This window comes from Mastomys coucha, unplaced genomic scaffold (assembly GCF_008632895.1).
Source record: "Mastomys coucha isolate ucsf_1 unplaced genomic scaffold, UCSF_Mcou_1 pScaffold6, whole genome shotgun sequence".
NCBI lineage: Eukaryota > Metazoa > Chordata > Mammalia > Rodentia > Muridae > Mastomys > Mastomys coucha.
In genome coordinates this window covers 5,447,183-5,464,937 of record NW_022196912.1, presented here as the reverse complement: position 1 = coordinate 5,464,937, position 17,755 = coordinate 5,447,183, and the positions used below count along the sequence as shown (strand labels likewise).

Here is a 17,755-nt window from a genome sequence, read left to right as displayed (position 1 = left end):
GATTCCAGATCTCAAATGGACGGTGAAGATCAGCTATCAGACAGTGGTTATTATTGGTATGTAGCTATCGAGCATGTGTGTCTAGAGCAACTGAAGAGTGGACATCTTAAGAAAGTTTATTATGTTTGTTGTGTGTAGGGGCAGGTGGGGGGAGAATTTCTGCCACAGTGAGCTAATGGAGACCAGTTCTCTCCATGAATCAAACTCAAGCCATGAGGTTGGTGACAAGACCTTCTTCCTGCTGAACATCTCGACAGTCCAAGATTGGAAATTTAATTTTAATATAAATCCATGTAATCCTAAGTATCTATGTGTAGCTAGTGGGACATGAGAGTACGGCATGCATCTAGAGAACACTTTACGTGGCCCTGGGATTATAGACACTGGAGAGATGAAGAGGCCACCCCTACCCTCAGCAGGTAACTGTTCCATCTCAATAGGCATGCTTCTTCCCAGCACATCCAGTTGCTGGTCCTGCTGTACCCTGTCCATGGAGACAGAACTGGGGCAAGTTGTTCAAGCTACACTGACTCTTGGTAGATGCTACACATGTCTCTTGATCCGTGGGCCTCTTACATCTCTCCCCTGTTCCCTTCAAGGTGGCAGAGAACTTAGGCCAGCCCCTCATTTGGCTGATGTAAAAAGGAACCTGACTGATAAGAGGGACCTGGTTGCAATCATATGTAGGCAGAGGCGAGCCAGAAGTGCTGACTGACTGTTGCCACCTGGCTAAGTGTCTTTCTAATGATTCTACAGTCAACCCTCTGTGAACGTGTCCCTCAAAAGGGAACAGTCTGCTCTCAGAGTGGATTAGAGTAGGCAGGCCGTGAGAGGAATGGTTGCTCTGTACTTCCTCTGAGGCTGAGGCACCTTGAGTCCAAGTGTTTACAACCACCTGGGTAACACAGTGCAACCTTGACTCCAGAACAAACTGATGACTGAGGTGTCCTACTGGAGTGGCATATTCTTTGATCTTATTTTTAAGGATTGATTTTGTTTTGGTTTATGTGTATGTGTGTATCTTTCTATGTACTGTTTGTACGTGTGTGCACGTACCCACAAAGGCCAGAAAAGTTCATTTGATCCCAGGAATCTAGTTACTGGAGTTTGTGAACTTCCTAACATGGTGCTGGGTATGCCATTTTAGACTAATTGCCTCTAAACTATTTTTGCTTTGCCAAGGCTTGGAAGTCTGAAAACTACATTTCCCAGAATCCCTTGGCAATTTCCTTCCAGATAAGGCTTGTCAACAGGGCATAATTGCTGAGGGATGAGGTGATGACAAGACAGACATTGGGGCTGAATACACTAGCAATAACAATGAGCTACAAGCCCAGCCTTCCCATGAGCCCCTAGAGATCCCACTGCAGCTACAGAGTGTGCCCTCAGCAGCCTCTACAGGAGCCACTCTCACCAACCCCATGGCTAACTTGAAGAAAAATAGTTTCCAGGTCCTCTTGCAGCCATGTTAGGTTATATGACAAAAATTGGGCTGATAGAAAGAGAGTGAAAGTGGTATGCTGCCTTAGGGCCATGCCTTTGAGGGGAGATGTACATCTAGACCTGTGCCTTACCTGGAATATAATAAGTCAGTCATCTCGGGCCATTCCATGTGATGGTGCAGAGATGGGCAGGCACAAGCATGCTGGGAGCTCCATGCTGGCTCCCCTTCCTGGGAGAGAAATAAACTTCTTACCTGTTGTTAGCCAGTTTTATTTTGGATTTCTGTTAGCATAGGCCAGTTTGCTCTCTAACTAACATGTGATCCATGAAGTAGACATGGCAGGCTCATTCCCAGGGACTCACTGGTACTCATCACTCCCCAGTGGTTGGGATTTGATCCTCTTCTTTGCTCTCTCCACGATGTCGGGCTCTCAGCAGTTCTCAACCTATGGGTCATGACCTTTTCACAGGGTTACAACAACCCTTTCACAGGGGTTACGTATCAGATTTCTTGTACACTGGATATTTTACACTGTGCTTCATAATCTTAGTTAAATTATAGTTATAAAGTAGCAAACAAGGAAAGAAGAAAGAGAGAGAGAGAGAGAGAGAGAGGAAACACACAAGAACCCCAGCATCTCCCTAGTGGAGCTCACTGTCTTTCCTGTCTAAGCCTGTTTGTCCTCCAGGGTGATCAGTTTCAATGTGGTCCCACTTCCATCCATCTACTTAGCCTGAAACCTGGGACCTCTTGGACTTACAATTTTTGTTAGGATTGTGTTTATTTGAGGTGTGTGTGTGCACATTATGCCATGACACATTTGTGGAGGTCAGAGGGCAGATCGCAGGATCTGATTCTGTCTGCCAAGTGGGAGTGAACCTGGATCTTCAGGCTTGTCAGCTGATGTGTTGACTTCCTGAGCTGCCCCACTGATCTTTCTCCCAGACTTCTGCCCACAAGCAGGCGCGGTCATGGCTTCTGTCGGCCAAGCCCTTCTGCAGCCCTCCCTCACTTTCACAGACTCTTCTTCCCCAGTCATTCTACAGGATGAGCTGAAATTGCTTTGGTTTACAAGGCCTTTCATAATCTGACCCTCAATCTCATCTTTGTTCTGTCACCTCAGACCTGAGTAAATATATGCTCCTTTCTTGAAGGAGCCCGCCCCTGTCCTTCTCCCGTGCTGCTCCCTCTGCCTGTATCCTCTCACTGTGAGTCACCAGCAGACTCGCTGCAGCCCCCTCTCCCTGTGGGCTCAGTGTGAAAGCTTCCTCTGCAGCATCGGAGTGACCACATGCTTTCAGTGGTCCCAGCATCCAAGAGTGGCTGTGGCTACAGACCCTCCCACCTATGCTGACGTGCCAGCCAGTTATTAGTCACCATGAGCCTGGAGTTCAGGGTCTGCAGCACCAACATGTTTTCTCATTCTTTTTCTTCAGCTTCTGATTCAATAGCCCCAAACTAGAGAAGCTCCTGAACTTCTGGGGCCCAGACAAACTGGAGGGGGAAGCACCATTTTGTTTTCATAATCATGATAAATATACAAGTCTCTTGTGCAGCGCCTGGCCTGTTGCATGTCAAGTTCCCTTTTCTTTTATACTTATTAGGAACACAGCTATCTTCATAGAAAGATGACATTATCCGTTGACTCCTAAAATGTCATTCAGGAATCACAGGTCTTAGGACCTGAAAAACAGCGAAGGGTCACCTGATCATTCAATGAAGAGATGTGTGTTCCACATAGCCTGGCCACAGCTGGAGACCCTCATCAAAGACAGTGCTGGTGGGTGACTGAAGCCCAGGCATGCCCAGCATTTTAGCCTAGCTAATGGTCTCAGTTGGACACAGGGCTCTTAGAAGCCCACTCTCCAGAGGGCTCCAGAGGGCTACTGGTCAGGGGGCTTTAAATGGGAGGGGGACTCCACAGATCATGAACCGGCTGAGCAGCTTTCTCTAGCATTAAAACAAAAGGCAAGAACTGGTATAGAGCCAGTGGTTTGATGAAACTTCTTTTATTTGTTTTTATTTTATGTGTATGAGTGTTTTGCCTGCATGTATATATTCTTTTTGTGTGTATGCAGTGCTCAAGGAGGCCAGAAAAGGGCATTGGTCCCTGGAACTGGAGCTACAGCCAATTGTAAGCAACTGGGAATCCAAGGAGCTGGGGTCTAATCTTGGTCCTCTGCAACTGCTCTTAACCTCTAGCCATGTCTCCACCCCTGATTAACCTTTTGTTCCATCTTGTCACGTAATGTCATAAAAGTCCCTGGTGTAGACAGGAGAGGGGAGAGGCTGGTACATTTGGTTGGTTGTAGTCAGCAGGAGGAGAGCTTAGGATGCTGGAGAGTGTAGACTTTGGCGGGTGGGGCCAGGTTGGGTGCAGCCATGGATTAGGACACATGGGAGAGCTGGACTCATGCTGATGATAAAGGAGGTAGAAATTGGTTAGTAAGTTTAGGGTAAACAGACTCAAAAGAACAGTGACCAGCTTCTTTCTTGGCTAAAAGCAGGACATGCCAGGCCTGTTGACAGCTTCACCCTGTAGAGAGCTCAGAGATGCCAGCAGTGTTTAAACTCAAATGTCTCTGGTTCTGGTATGGTCAGAGGCTAGGTGATGGGAAGGTAGTATGTGTGTGTGTTTGTGTGTGTGTGTGTGTCTGTCTGTGTGTGTCTGTGAGTGTATGTGTGTGTCTGTGTGTGTGTGTCTCTGTGTGTGTGTCTGTGTGTGTTCCTTACCTCAATTTCTCTGAAAAGAATACCCATCTCCTGGAAATAGTGACAATATAACTGAAAGTTCTAGATACTTGCAATGAGAACCCGGCTGACCAGCGTACCCTCTCCCTCTTCCTTTCTCCAACATTATTAACTCCAAGGCAGCCAGGCTCAGTGGTACCCTATTTCCTGGGACCCTTCCTGCTACAGAGAACCTCTGTTCTTTCTTTTCCTTTTGTAAGTGTTCGCCTATTAGTCTATAATAAACATCTCTCTAATACCTTCTGTTGTCTGAATTTCACTCTTCAAATTTTCCAAACAAGTACCTGATATCTCGGGGTGGCTTTGGTGGCTATCGAATTTCTGGGTCCCTAGATCCTGAGAAAGGCTCTGTTGTCCCCAAAGACTCGTCTGTAATCCTGCACCACTGGGAGGGGCATGTGGAGGAGGAAGGACTTCTCAGTGGCTCTGGGATGCTAGAGCTGTAAAAGAGAGCAAACCACGAGAAGGAACCCATTTCCCTGGGGACACAGAAGGGGCTCCCGTGTCCTCTCGGAGTGGGGACACCTTACATCTCTGAGCACTTTGTACTTCTTGCTTCTGCTCACACCTAATAGGGATGTGGAGTCATGATCCCATTCGAAAGATGAAGGAAGCAGGGAGCAGAGTCAGTTCTGTGACTGCAGATCTAGCTCCAGCATCCAGAGCTCCGTTTGGAGTGGAGAATCTCTATAATGCGATTGATTGCTCTGTGTCTGTAGTGCGGGTTCAACAATCACCTGTACTGCTTACCACAGTACTAATCCTAGTGCCTGCCCAGTTCCCTCCTGGGTGGGGCCTGGCCCCAGCATCTTTTCAAGATCACTTTGGAGGGTCAAGTGGACAACCAGGTTTGAGAACATGGTCATGGTTCAGTGCATGCCCTGACTCTACCCAGCCTCAGCCCAGTCTGGCTCAGGAGTAGCTCTGTGGATTTGTAGAATAATACCCTTGGCAGTCACAAGTCTGAAAGGGCCTGGAGAGGCAGTGTGAGCAGGACATCAGGAGGCGGAGCTCTGATCAGACAGAAAGCAAAACAGCTCAAAGGATGGCAGGCTGCTTTTTTTTTTATTCACCGTTAATTTTAAATGCCCTTTAGTCCTCTCAAAGTGCTACTCAGATGGAGAAGAGCATTCTGTTCAAGTGCTGTAGGCTTGCCTGCATGCTCGAACCACTCCCCAGAGAACACAGCATCAAGGAGTAGTAAAGCTGGGGCCAGCTTCCTTGGGGGGTTGAGGCGGGGAGCAGGATCTTGGGAGGGGTCGTGCTGAGACACCATTGCTTCTCCTCAGAACATAGTGAGGCTGGCTTTGCCTATAGGTGCTGGGGCTTCTCCGGGGTCATGAGAGTCCAGGCTCCACATCTGTGGTGCTGAGACCATGTGTGGCCAGGAATGGCTTCAGTAGGTCCTTTCCCCTTCTCATTCTGCAGGTGGAGCCTTCAGAGTCGCCCGGTGTTATTCAGCCATCCTAGAGACAGACAGACAAAGCCCCAGCACCCTCTTATGGACACTGAGTGCCCCCAAGCTGCTAGCTGGCAGGGCCTCCCAGACACTGGCAGAGTATTGTGCTTGTTTTGCCCCCCCTAGGAGTGTAAAAGGTTACATTAAGATAGACCCAGGTGGCCCACTGGCCTGGTTGGGGTGCTGCTGGCCTCAGTTCCCCCTAGAAGTGTCTCTTCTATTGATAAGGGCTCAGTTACCCTCACTCCAAAACCTGTGAAGGTGCCCGCTGCGGGGTCTTGGTGACCATCTATTTCTTAAGGGTGGGCTTGAGACTGGATGCTGGCTTTTGTGTAACACATAAACACATGCACACTGCACACAAATCTCCCCAACACAGAGGGGAACAAAGCCCTAGGAGATCTTGAGAGAATGAAACAGGAAAAAGAAATCATTCTTCTCAAAGTGGCCTCACCTGGGCGGGTCCCTTGAGGAAAGGGCTAGTAGCTGGCTGTAAGGCTGCTGTGCGTGTGTACACCTATGCACGACATGCAAAGGCTGGGTTCCCTGTCACGGTTCAAGGGTTGAAGGCCTGAGATTGTCTGACCATTAGACCATCCCACCAGGACCTTGAGCTTTACTGGGGAGACACAGGGGCTGATTGCATGGCTTTAGTGGCAAGAACATCAACAGTGGCTTCTTTACTGACCTGATTATCTATCTCTAAGAAGGGTTGATGCCCAGCCCCTGGCTTCTGTGTTCTTTGTGGCCACAACCAGAAGACAAAGGATTATGGGAGTCACACTGTCATTATAGGAGCCCACAATGCACTAGGACACTGTATGTGTGTAGACCTGAGGTCAGGCAGGTGAGCCGAGAACATTGGTGAGCTGCCAGCCATGGGTCAGACTAGAGACACCCATGATCATGGAAGAGGTGTTGCCATCTAAGGACGTGGAGCCCTTCTTAGAAAAGGGGTCCTGATCGACATCAGTGTCCCCAAAGTGATAGGAGAGCTTTTCTTCTTAGCTTTCCCTTAAATAGGAAGCCATACCACGTAACTCTATTGGTCCATCAAGTCCCCTGACCCTGGGAGCCCCAGCTTATCAAGAGCTCAGCAGCCTCCAGGCATCTGGGGCATAGTAGGACTGAGACTGGTGTTATGTGGTAGGAACCAGAGGGACAGGGACAATGATGTACAGGTGTCACTGGATCCTGAGATACTATGTATTGTACTTGGAGGACAAAGTTTTCTCTGGGAAGTCATGAGAAGGAAGGAAAGGGGGGCTCCCCTTTCCTGCCCCTACAACATGCATGTGCTTCCTCTAAAGGCTTGCTCTAACTGCAGCCAATTGCCTTCTTCCAAAGCCAAAGCACAGGGAGGGAACTGAAAACATCTAAGGCCGTGCAACATAAGCCACTTAGAGAGCCTAAGAAGCATGGTGACAGAGGGCCCTGCCAAGGGACGCTTGGCATTCTTCTTCCCTGGAGGAGGATCCTGGAGGTTGCTCCCCATTCTCCCAAAGGAGGCAGGATTCCATGCAGAGCTATGCATTCATTCCTCAGTATGGTGGTCTGGATGTCTTATTAGGTCCATCTAGCTGTGGTGACTTGGTGACCAAGCCTTAACCCTACTATGCCGATTCCAGGACTCCCTTCCTGTGGGCAAACTGCTTATTTTGCCTGGTCCAGATGCCTCTGCCATGGGAATCTCTACTTCCCCCTCTGGATGGCTCAGCTCCCCAAGTTATTTCCCGTTGCCTAGGTGACATCTCTAATTGGATGTTTTTTTAACTGTTCCTCTTTTAAAGGGATAAGCCCGATGCTTTCCTTCCAGGTCCTGTCAGAAGGCCTATACTGGATAAAGTATATCCAGTATATTCTGGTACCCAAGCCATCATTCAGATGCGTTCACGAGCTGGCCCCAATGGACAGTCACAGTGGATCCTGGAAGCATGGCTCCTGGAAGGGTCTACCCCTTGAAGATTTAGCAAGACTAAATCCTTTTCCTGCCAGCTCTACTTCATTAATGTCACACCAGATTAGAGCCTGTGTTTAAAGACCAACCGTTGCACAGCAGGATAGAAATTACTCAAATTTCTAACCCTCCCTATGGCTGGATTAGTTCTTTTCCTTCCTATCTGAACTGGAAGGGAAAGGAGGAGTTTGACATTCAAGCACGGCTCTTCATGGTGTGTGTGTGTGTGTATGTGTGTGTGTGTGTGTACATGTGTGCACACACACTCCAGGCACACTGCCAGGGAAAAGGATGACATTGAGTGTCAAGCACGGCTCTTTATGGTGTGTGTGTGTGTGTGTGTGTGTGTGTGTGTGTGTGTGGAAGGGGAAGGGGGAGTTTGACATTCAAGCACGGCTCTTCATGGTGTGTGTGTGTGTGTGGGTGTGTGTGTACATGTGTGCACACACACTCCAGGCACACTGCCAGGGAAAAGGATGGCATTGAGTGTCAAGCACGGCTCTTCATGGGGTGTGTGTGTGTATGTACGTGTGTGTGTGGAAGGGGAAGGAGGAGTTTGACATTCAAGCACGGCTCTTAGTGGTGTGTGTGTGTGTGTGTGTGTGTGTGTGTGTACATGTGTGCACACACACTCCAGGCACATTGCCAGGGAGAAGGATGGTATTGAGGTCATACTTTTGCTGGAATTCCTATCAGAAGTGGTGCACAGTGGGTCACACTGTGTGCTTATAAACACTGACACTACTTTTCGTACATGTTCACATTTCTTTAGATGAGACAAAGGGCAGAAGTGTGCTCCTTCACAGCTCCTAACTCTGCCGTTTCAAGGAAGCCTTGGACATCTGGGTGTCTCTCTGCAGAGGATGAGTCTGGGAGGTTCTGTCCCTTAGTCTGAGGACCATTCAGAGCATCCCTTTAATTCCATGACTCCTCTGGGTTCTGGCAGCTCCCCCCCTCCTGCCTCCTCCACCTTGGGTGCATAATACAATGCAGAGAGAAAACAAACCCACCTGGTTATTTGAGGACCACACAGGATTTAGTACGTGATCTTATTGTGTCTGTCTCCAAACACTATGTGGTGGGCACGGAAACTTAATGGCCTGGTATTTGTAATATGGCTGCTTTGGGTTTCTGGTGCTGCAGGCCCCTCATGAGTAGAGGGTAGAATCTCTAACCAAAGAAGAGGTGGATGGGGGGCAGGGGCTGTGCTCTGAACCTCTAGGCTTTTTAAAAAGAGGAAGAATTGAACTGGTCAGTGATAGTTACGAGGACAACAGTAACCAAGGCTTCTCTAAGAGGAGGCAGCCGTCTATTAGTTATAGAAAGCCGCCCTTGCGTGTGCATGAAGCTTGTGAATGAAAAGAAGGTTGGGGGCTCATAGCAGAGAACACACTGAAGCAGAGCATGACTCTCAGTCACAGAGCTCCTCCCTGCAGGTCTCCTGGGCTTCTACAATAGGACTTCTAAGTGGACCAGCTGAGAGCTGAGAAAGGCCGGCTAAGCCCCTCACCATTGGCAATTTCCGTGTGTGGGGGGGTTATGCTGCCGACCGCGGGTGGGTGCTGTGTTTCCTCTAATTGCATAATACTACACCATTCCCTGTGTGTAGCGGCTGTTCTATATATATACACAGGGAGGCAACATATGGCTCACCCTACCCCCACCTGTCAAAACTGTGACTATGTCACTACTGACGACCAGAAGGAAGCTGCTAGGCTGAGCCAGGATTCTAAAGGCTGAGGAGGTAATTCAGAGCCATGAAAGGCGGCACCATATGCTTTGGGGTTGCCAGCTGCTTCTGTGCATGGGGAAGGGTTTAGTGCCTGTCTGCGAAGGCCAGGGATGCACTCACTCTCTTTGCTGCAGTATTCACTGGCGCGGAGCTGGGGATTTGGGGTGCCACTTTTTCTCTTCCTGGAGGGGAAATTTGTTGGGGGGCCACGATTCTCCAAGAGGGGACTCAAAGGAAAAAAAAATCACAGTCTCATCTAAAACTTGCCCTTGATAACATCAGGCCTGGCCCAATAGTATTTCTTTAGAAAACATGTTTGTTTTGGTGGTTGCTTTTTGGTTTCGTTTTTATTGGATAAAGATTAAGAAAGCGCCAACTCGGAGAGAAGTGAAGCAAACCCGCCCGGCGGCGCGCAGCCCGGGCCGGGTCCGTGGCGCTGGGGGCGGGCGGCCGCTCTACCTGGAGGCGCTGGTCTCTGCCAGCCGGTTGTTCATGATGCCCAGCGCGCCCACGCCGCCCGAGAAGCCGTTCTGGCGCGTGTTGACGCACACGCTGCGCGGGTAGCCGTTGGCCGTCTCGGACAGCTGCTTTTGCAACAGCGCCAGCGACACCTTGTTGGACGCCGTGAGGTCGCGCATAGAGATGAGCTCGCCCGACAGGCGGCGGCCCTCGGCGTCGCTGTCGCGGGTCGCGGGGTCGGCACCCAGCGCGGCCAGGCGACGGCGCAGCCGGGAGCCCGGGGTGATGGCGTTGCGCCGGGCCAGGGGCGCGCCGGGAGCCGGGCAGCAGCGCGTGCAGCAGCGGCAGCTCAGCTTGCGCAGCATCCAGTTGAGCACCTGCTTGATGAGGATGGAGATGACGTTGAAAAGCGAGTAGATGCAGCACACGCCGAGCAGGATGAAGAGGAAGTTGCCCAGGCGGTAGAGCCCCTGGTTCCGGTAGGCTGCGTGCTGGCTGCTCACCAGGTCCCCGAAGCCGATGGTGCTGAAGGTGACGAAGCAGAAGTAGAGCGAGTCCATGTAGTCCCAGCCTTCCACGCTGGTGTACATGGCCGAGGCGCCACAGGCCAGCAGCACGGCGAACAGGCCCAGGATGAGCAGCACGTGGTACACCGAGGGCTTCCAGCCCGCCAGGCTGTCGGCCTCCGACAGCGCCGAGCCGCTGCGGAAGGTGGCGGGCAGTAGGCCACTGCGGCGCAGTTGGCGCTCCCTGCAGGCGCGCATGATGAAGGCCAGCAGCGAGATGATGCGCTCCAGAAAGAGGTTGAAGAACAGGATAGTCCCCGCGCAGCCGAACAGTCCGTAGGCGATGAGGAAGGCCTTCCCGCCCACTGTGGCTGGTGTGGTCATGCCGAAACCTGCGGAGATAACAGCCAGGGTCAGCGAGGGCTGGTGGTCGCGTGTGGTGTGGCAGGCGAATGCAGATGCGGAATTAACTCATTTGCTGACCGACTTAAGGCAGGTGGGGGCGGGACAGTACTTAGATGGTTCTCTCTTTTGGTGATGGCTCTTGACCATGGTGATCAAGATGGAGTTCTGCCCATTGCCTTGGGGTAAATACACAGGTAGGGCGGATATGCAGTAGGACTGGACCATTAGGATGCACTGAGCAGCACCAGGTGCGCAGATGCAAACCACTGAGCGGCTCACAAAACCAACGAATGACACCTGTTCCCCTACTGAATTTCCTACGGACTCTGTTGGGCAGACAGGCTTGTTGGGCTGGGCTTCCAGAAGAACATCTTGTGATCAGGATTGCTTACTCCGGGCCCAGTGAGAGAGAGAGACTTGCCTGATAGCTCTGGTTTACTCACGAAGCCCACACAAGGATCATTTGGGGACCAGTTCCCCTCCCGCCTTCAGCGTGCAGGTGGGGAGAAAGCTCTCTTGATTTTCCTGGTGCTTATAGAGTCTGAGCATCATGAGACATCTCCACATAGTGGGAGCAGGCCTTCAGAGGCATTCCACTCCCTTCACACCCGACAGAAAAGGGCAACCTGTGTGCTGGTGTGCAGTAGGCCCAGCTCTAGGAAGAAGTTAAGGGTACTTTGTCCCATTTGACTTACTGTCTCCTTAAATATGCCAGAGAACATACACTTACCACTTGAGGAGCAAATTCCTTAAGCTTAGATGCTAATCGAATTCTTGATTCCCTGGAGGAAGTGCCCCAGTGGCCTGCTCATCTTACGCTTACTGACTGAAGTTCAGGGAAATCATATGATTGAGAAAGATGGTTTGTTCTTTGCATTCTACATTTGGCCACAAAAGAATTTTTAAAAAGCAAATAACACTAGCAGAACAACAACAACAACAACAACAACAAAGTTAATGGTTTGTCCAGGAATTTGTAAGAAGAATTTTACAGTACTGTAAAGCCAAACTCAAGTTCCTGGGTTCATGAAGAAATCAGTGCTGTATGTGGATTGGTGTATGTGGCGGGTAGCGAGTAGGCATGGTGGACTCTTGTAATCCCAGTATTTAGGAGGTAGAGGCAGGAGGATTAGGAGCTCAAAATCATCTTTGGCTACATAGTAAGATGGAAGCCAGCCTAGGATATAGGAGGCCCTGTCTTAAAAAGCAAAATAAATTTGGAAAGTCCTAGATTGGAGGCTGAAGGAGCCCATACTGCTTTTGCAGCAGTTCATATCTGAGTACCTGTAGTCCCTAAGTGGTGCAACGGCCCCTCCTTCCAAGCTGCAGACTGTGGCTCCTGTAAGATGCCCCCGCCGGAGCTGCTACCAAGATGGCACCTGTTAAAATGGAGGCTTCTGTGAAGATGGCAGCAAATACCTCCTTAGTCTGCAGACATCACAGGAGCTGTCCACAGTGGCAGCACCTCCTCTCCAGCCTCCCCAGCAGCTTCACAGAGATGGTGCTTCAGCCAAAACAGGCTGCAACCGGGAGGGTCTTCCCACCTGAATCCCTGGGCCCAATGCAGGGAAAAAGAAGGTGAAAAAAAAGCCACCAATCCCTGAGCAGGAAAACCCCACCAATCCCTGAGCTTCCCACAAAATACTACCGATCCCTGAGTAGGGGAACTCACTAACCCTTGAACCCCCAAATCCCTGAACTCCCCAAGCTCAGGACTTGAAATCCCACTGATTCTCAATCTGGAAACCTCTGCCCTGAAAAGCCCCGACCCCTAAGAAATCCTATATAAGCTCTCCCTCCCACTCCAGGGAGCAGAGGCAGCCATCCCTGGATTTGCCCCTCTATATCCTGGACCCTTCAATAAATCTCTTATGAGATTTGCTGCCTCATGTGACTCACTCACAAGAAGAAGCCAAGACGCACTAGAGAGCAGGGAAGAAGTGGAAAGGGGGCTGAGGCTCCTGACAGCCTCCTCCCTGGGAGCTGCAAGGCTTCTGCTGAGGAGGCTTCTCAGAGCTGTGAGCGTCCTGGGCTCTTCTGCCTCAGGATGCCCTTCCACTGGAACACTGTCCCACCTCAGAGCTGTATGGATCCTGGGCTTCTGAGCCCCAGGACCACCTCCCATCCAAGCAGAAACACTTACAGAACCCACATCAGGTGGTTTGCAACCACCTATAACTCTATGGCTCCAGGAGGATTTAAAACCTCTGCCATTCAGAGCCTTGGGTGCCTGCACTCAAATGCCCACTACTCATATAAAGTCTTAAATTGATAAGCCAGTGTCCAGCAACATGCCTAACTCATGGTGTGCTCATTACAAGGGAACCGTACACACTGAAGAGAAAGAGCATGAGCCATAGATATTTACAATATTGTGAACAGAAGAGGCTGTATGCAAAAGAAAAAAGCCTACTTCAGTAATACATACTTTGTTTTAAAGGGCTACCTGCTTTGCTGTCAAATTGTAAGAGTTGGGGCTCTCTTGGGGAGAGGAGAGGATACAGAGAGTAGAGATTTACATGCGGATGCCCTCAAAATGGCACCTGAACACTAGCTGTGTCCGGTGTGTTAAACTGTATTTTCTGTGTTTCCTCATACTCCTGTGTTAAGAGAAAAATATCTTAGCATTAGAGTGTTCCAGGTGGAAGACTTGACTCTCCTTTTGTTCTGAGTTACTATTTAAGTTTGAGGACTGTTTTACTAGAGTCTGGGAGAAAACCAATGGGATGTTTTATTTTATTTTGTCACAGCTGGAGTTTACAGCCAATGGGACAAGGCTGCCCAGGGCTCTACCACTGAGCTCCATGCTCACCCAAGAGACCTGAATTCTGGCACATCTCTTGTCCCTTGCTGTGCTGGTGAGAGAGGACGGGAAGTGAGAGCCTGGTCTGCAGTTTGTTCGGAAACAGACTGGCACCTCTACTTGTCACAACACACTGCTTCTGCTTAAGCAGGGAACCAAAACCTTGGTTGGGCGGAGGAGTTCCTTTGTTAAATTCCTAAAGAAATGGAAAGTCTTAAGCCTGGAAAACTGAGCTTAGTCTTGTTAAGAGAATGCTGAATCGGATTTTCCTGTTCTTTCTGTCTTTCAGATGAAGTTTTAAAAATGAGAAGTAATTCCTCATTCTTCCTCTTTAGGGGAGCTGCTGGTGATGCTGCTGCTGCTGCTGCTGCTGCTGCTGCTGCTGCTGCTGCTGCTGCTGCTGCTGGTATGGGTCTTTGCAAGAAGATCTCATGTAGTCTAGGATGGCTTTAGATTTACTATGTAACAAAGGGGGACCTTGGACTCTGGATCCCCTATTCTATCTCTACTGGGATTATAGGTGTGTGACTCCCAAGTCAGCCAGACACATCCATGCTGGGCTTATTAAATAGGTAAAACAGGTTTAACAACTAGGACACCATCATCCACCCCCTGCTCACCTCCAGGTATCTGAAGGCTGGGGATTATCCTGGATATTGGTGGGAGACAGACTTGTACTAGACTCATTGTGTGCAGGCAACTTCTCCTACCCCTCGGGGTTATCAAGGAGGAGCTGTCAAGAGAACCTTGGACTTCGGATGACAAACAGGCTGCTCTCCTCCTGCCCGGGTGTGGGCTGGGGCTGCAGGAACTCCCATGGATGTTGGAGTGGACTGTAGGGAGAACTCCCAGACATGAAGACGGTGTCCTCAGGGTCTGAGGCTGTGTGGGCAGCTGCATGGGTGGGAACTCAGAGGAGAAGCTGCCCAGGCAGGGAAGGACTAGGGAGGTGATGAGAGCAGCCTTTATCTCAAAGATGGCTGTGATGGCTTGTGTGTGCTCAGCTCAGAGGGTGGCACAATTAGAAGGTGTGACCTTGTTGGAGTAGGTGTGTCACTGTGGGCGTGTACATAAAGACCCTCATCCTAGCTTCCTGGAAGCCAGTATCCTGCTAGCAGCCTTCAGATGAAGATGTAGAACTCTTAGCTCCTCCTGCACCATACCTGCCTGGATGCTGCCATGTTCCCACCGTGATGATAATGAACTGAACCTCTGAACCTATAAGCCAGCCTCAGTTGAATGTTGTCCTTATAAGAATTACCTTGGTCATGGTGTCTCTTCACAGCAGTAAAACTCTTAACTAAGATAGTGGTCTATACCACTGTGTCTTATTGGCATGTTTAGACCCTATCCAAGGCCTTCTCCTGCCTCAACTTCCCGGTGGGTAGTGCAGACCACTGTGCCTGTTTTACTGTTTCGATCTTTTCAAGGGTGGGGAGCAATTTACCATTTAGTACAGTTAGCCTCAAATTTGCTATGCATCCAAGAACGACCTTGAACTCCTAATTTTCCTGCTTCTGCAGCCTAAGTGATAGGTTTATAAGCATTCGCCACTGAACCTGGCTAGTTTAGATCCTGAATATCCCCTAAATTTCCAACAGTCAAAGGCTTGATCCCTGGGCACTATTTTAGGAGGTCATGGAACCTTTGAGTGTGCCTTTAGGCCAGGGTGGGCATTTCCTTGCAAGCTTGTTATGGAACCTTTTCTCGCTCTGTTTTGTTCTTTGGCCATGAGTATTGGCTGGTTGGTTGGATCTAGGAATGGAACCCAGGCCTCTAAGAAAGGGCACTCCTACTCTTAGAGTGGGCAGTGCAGCCCCACCAGCAAGAGCCAAAAGAGGATGTTAAGGGCCTGGTGACATAAGACAAGATTTCAGCACAACTGTGGCTAAGCTTTGGCAGGAGGTGAATTAGAAGGTCGGATTTGGTACCTGAGGATGAGTTCTTAGTCTCAGAACTGGCACTCAAAGGAAAACTAAAAGGGAAGGCTACCAGGAACTCTGGTGTTTGTGGAAGATGCTGTTAAGGATGCAAAAGGAAGTTCTTAAAGACAGCAGAAGGGAACGAATCCACTCTCTGCATTGGTCCATTTAACAAACCAGTCCCACTAAATTTGCTCTGCACACTGTTCCAGCCAAGTGATTATCAGCTCACAGTGTGTCAACAACCTACAAGAGGCAGGCCCAACTCTTCAGAGGAAACCTCAAGTTACAGGGAAGCAGTTGCTGGAGCCTCATGTTTGGGGAGAGGGGAGGCATGGAGAAGAATATCAGCCCTAAGTGTCATGACCCAGTTGCTAGGAGTCTTTGTGGCTCTCCTGCACCGTGGCTACTGCTCTTGTCTGGACATGTGGAGGTGCCACTGCTCTTCCTCTGTTGCATAGATGACACAGCTGATCATTTAGATAAGAGCTGACCCAGGGCTTGAGCACAGCATACGAGACATCTGTTGCTTCGGGATAACCACAGGTAGGGTACTCATCTCTTCCTTGGGGTTCCCACAGGCCAACCTTGCTCCATATGACCAAGACTGTCTCTCTTCCATCCTCCAGTGCAGGGACAGAAACCTAACCCCCACACCCAACCCCTGACCCATGTCTGAATTCCTGGCTTCCACTCAAATCCTTCTTTAGCACTTGGAATTAGGGTGTGGGTCTGGCTTCTTTTTGGATAACCAAACCTCCCAAGGATCCCAGCAAGATGACCAATACCAGATAAGTGGCTTTTAATACCAGTATATTTGTGCATAGCCTGTCCCTATTGTCACTACGTATAACAGGGCCAGAACCTGTATTGGACTCTTCTGTGGCCCTTGCTCAGTTTGTACTCAGCACAACTACTTGGGAGGGCAATGACCATATCCCTGGAATGTCACGGGTGTGTGTGTGTGTGTGTGTGTACCTCTCTGTACATAGGTGACAACAGGTCTGAAGGGTCACTGGCTAATCAATGGACAGCCACTGAGCATCCCTTTTTTGTCTTGTTCGCTGGGCTCACTTCTCTCCCTTACTTTCTTATAAACCATAGTTAGTTCAGCTCAGTAGATAAGGCAGGGAACGATCCATTCTCCTTCCCCATTAACACCCAGGGCTCTGGGCACTGGGAAAGGCTGAGGAGCAGCCTAGACATTGCTTCCTCAGTAGAGCAGCAGTGCCCTCAAACCCAGGCAGTGTACATGCATCCACACTGAGTCTGGAGAAGGACCTCGAAGCCCCGGGCCTGCCTCTGAGACTCTCCCTGACCTGTCACACCCTGAAGAGGTGAGCTGGTCCTCAGGTTCATACCAGGCCTGCTGTGTTGTTTATGTCACATGATTTGCCATCCCACTCTGCAAGAGCAGGCAACCAGGGCTTCAGTCTGTCATTCTGACAGAGCGGTGAAGCTGCCACCCTCCCAAATGCCATCCTGCTGACAGGGTCGCTGAGTTTAGCTTGAGAAGCCTAGGACCAGGACATGCAAGACTCTGCTAATGGGCATCAGGTGACCCTGGGTGACAGTCTCTGTGTGACACTCTCTTCCTATCCAGCCACTCTGTGAAGAGGCATAACTACCCTCCAACCCTGCCTGAAACACAGGCAAGGGTGTTAATATGGAAGTATAGGTGCTCGCTGGACCCACTTGTCAGAGGCTGCACTGCCCTGGAGCCTGTGCCCCTGCCACTGCAATGGGAGACTTGGCTCATTACCCTCTAGGACCTTCTGCCAGGAGGGGCTGCATTGTTGACTCTGGGACAAGGGGTCTAATTTATACTTCAGCCTGGCATTTTCTTGAGACTAAAAATGCCACTAAGAATTTCTCCTGGATGATTTAACCATCAAGGTGTTACAAGCAGCTGACTGTATGATTACAGTGCAGATTCCAGGACATGGCCCATGCCAGAGCATTTATTAGTGCATTTTAACAAATACCTATCTCCATATGAATCTGCTATACAACAACTGAAGTCATTATGATGCTAAATTTAAGTTAAACATGTCAGTAGGTATCTTGGAGGATTTAACTGGACTCTGTCGAGCTGTAGATAATTAGAATTTCCACTTCAGGCATATTTTTTACTAAAAGACAGTTCCCTGTGTGAATTAGAACTGGAATTGTATGGCCAGGTGGTGGTGGTGACACATGCCTTTAATCCCAGCACTTGGGAAGCAGAGGCAGGCAGATTTCTGAGTTTGAGGCCAGCAAGGTCTACAGAGTGAGTTCCAGGACAGCCAGGGCTACACAGGGAAACCCTGTCTAAAAA

General features: G+C 49.8%; 1 protein-coding gene across 1 annotated transcript in view; it reads right to left on the bottom strand.

Annotated features, from left to right (window-relative positions):
* Positions 1-9,675: 9,675 nt before the first annotated feature.
* The window catches only part of Kcnk12 (potassium two pore domain channel subfamily K member 12), a 40,662-nt gene continuing 32,582 nt past the window's right edge, over positions 9,676-17,755 (bottom strand). The window contains exon 2 of the mRNA XM_031356619.1: positions 9,676-10,700. Coding sequence (XP_031212479.1) covers positions 9,799-10,700 — 902 coding nt within the window. The 3' untranslated portion in view covers positions 9,676-9,798. The remainder of the gene's footprint in view (positions 10,701-17,755) is intronic.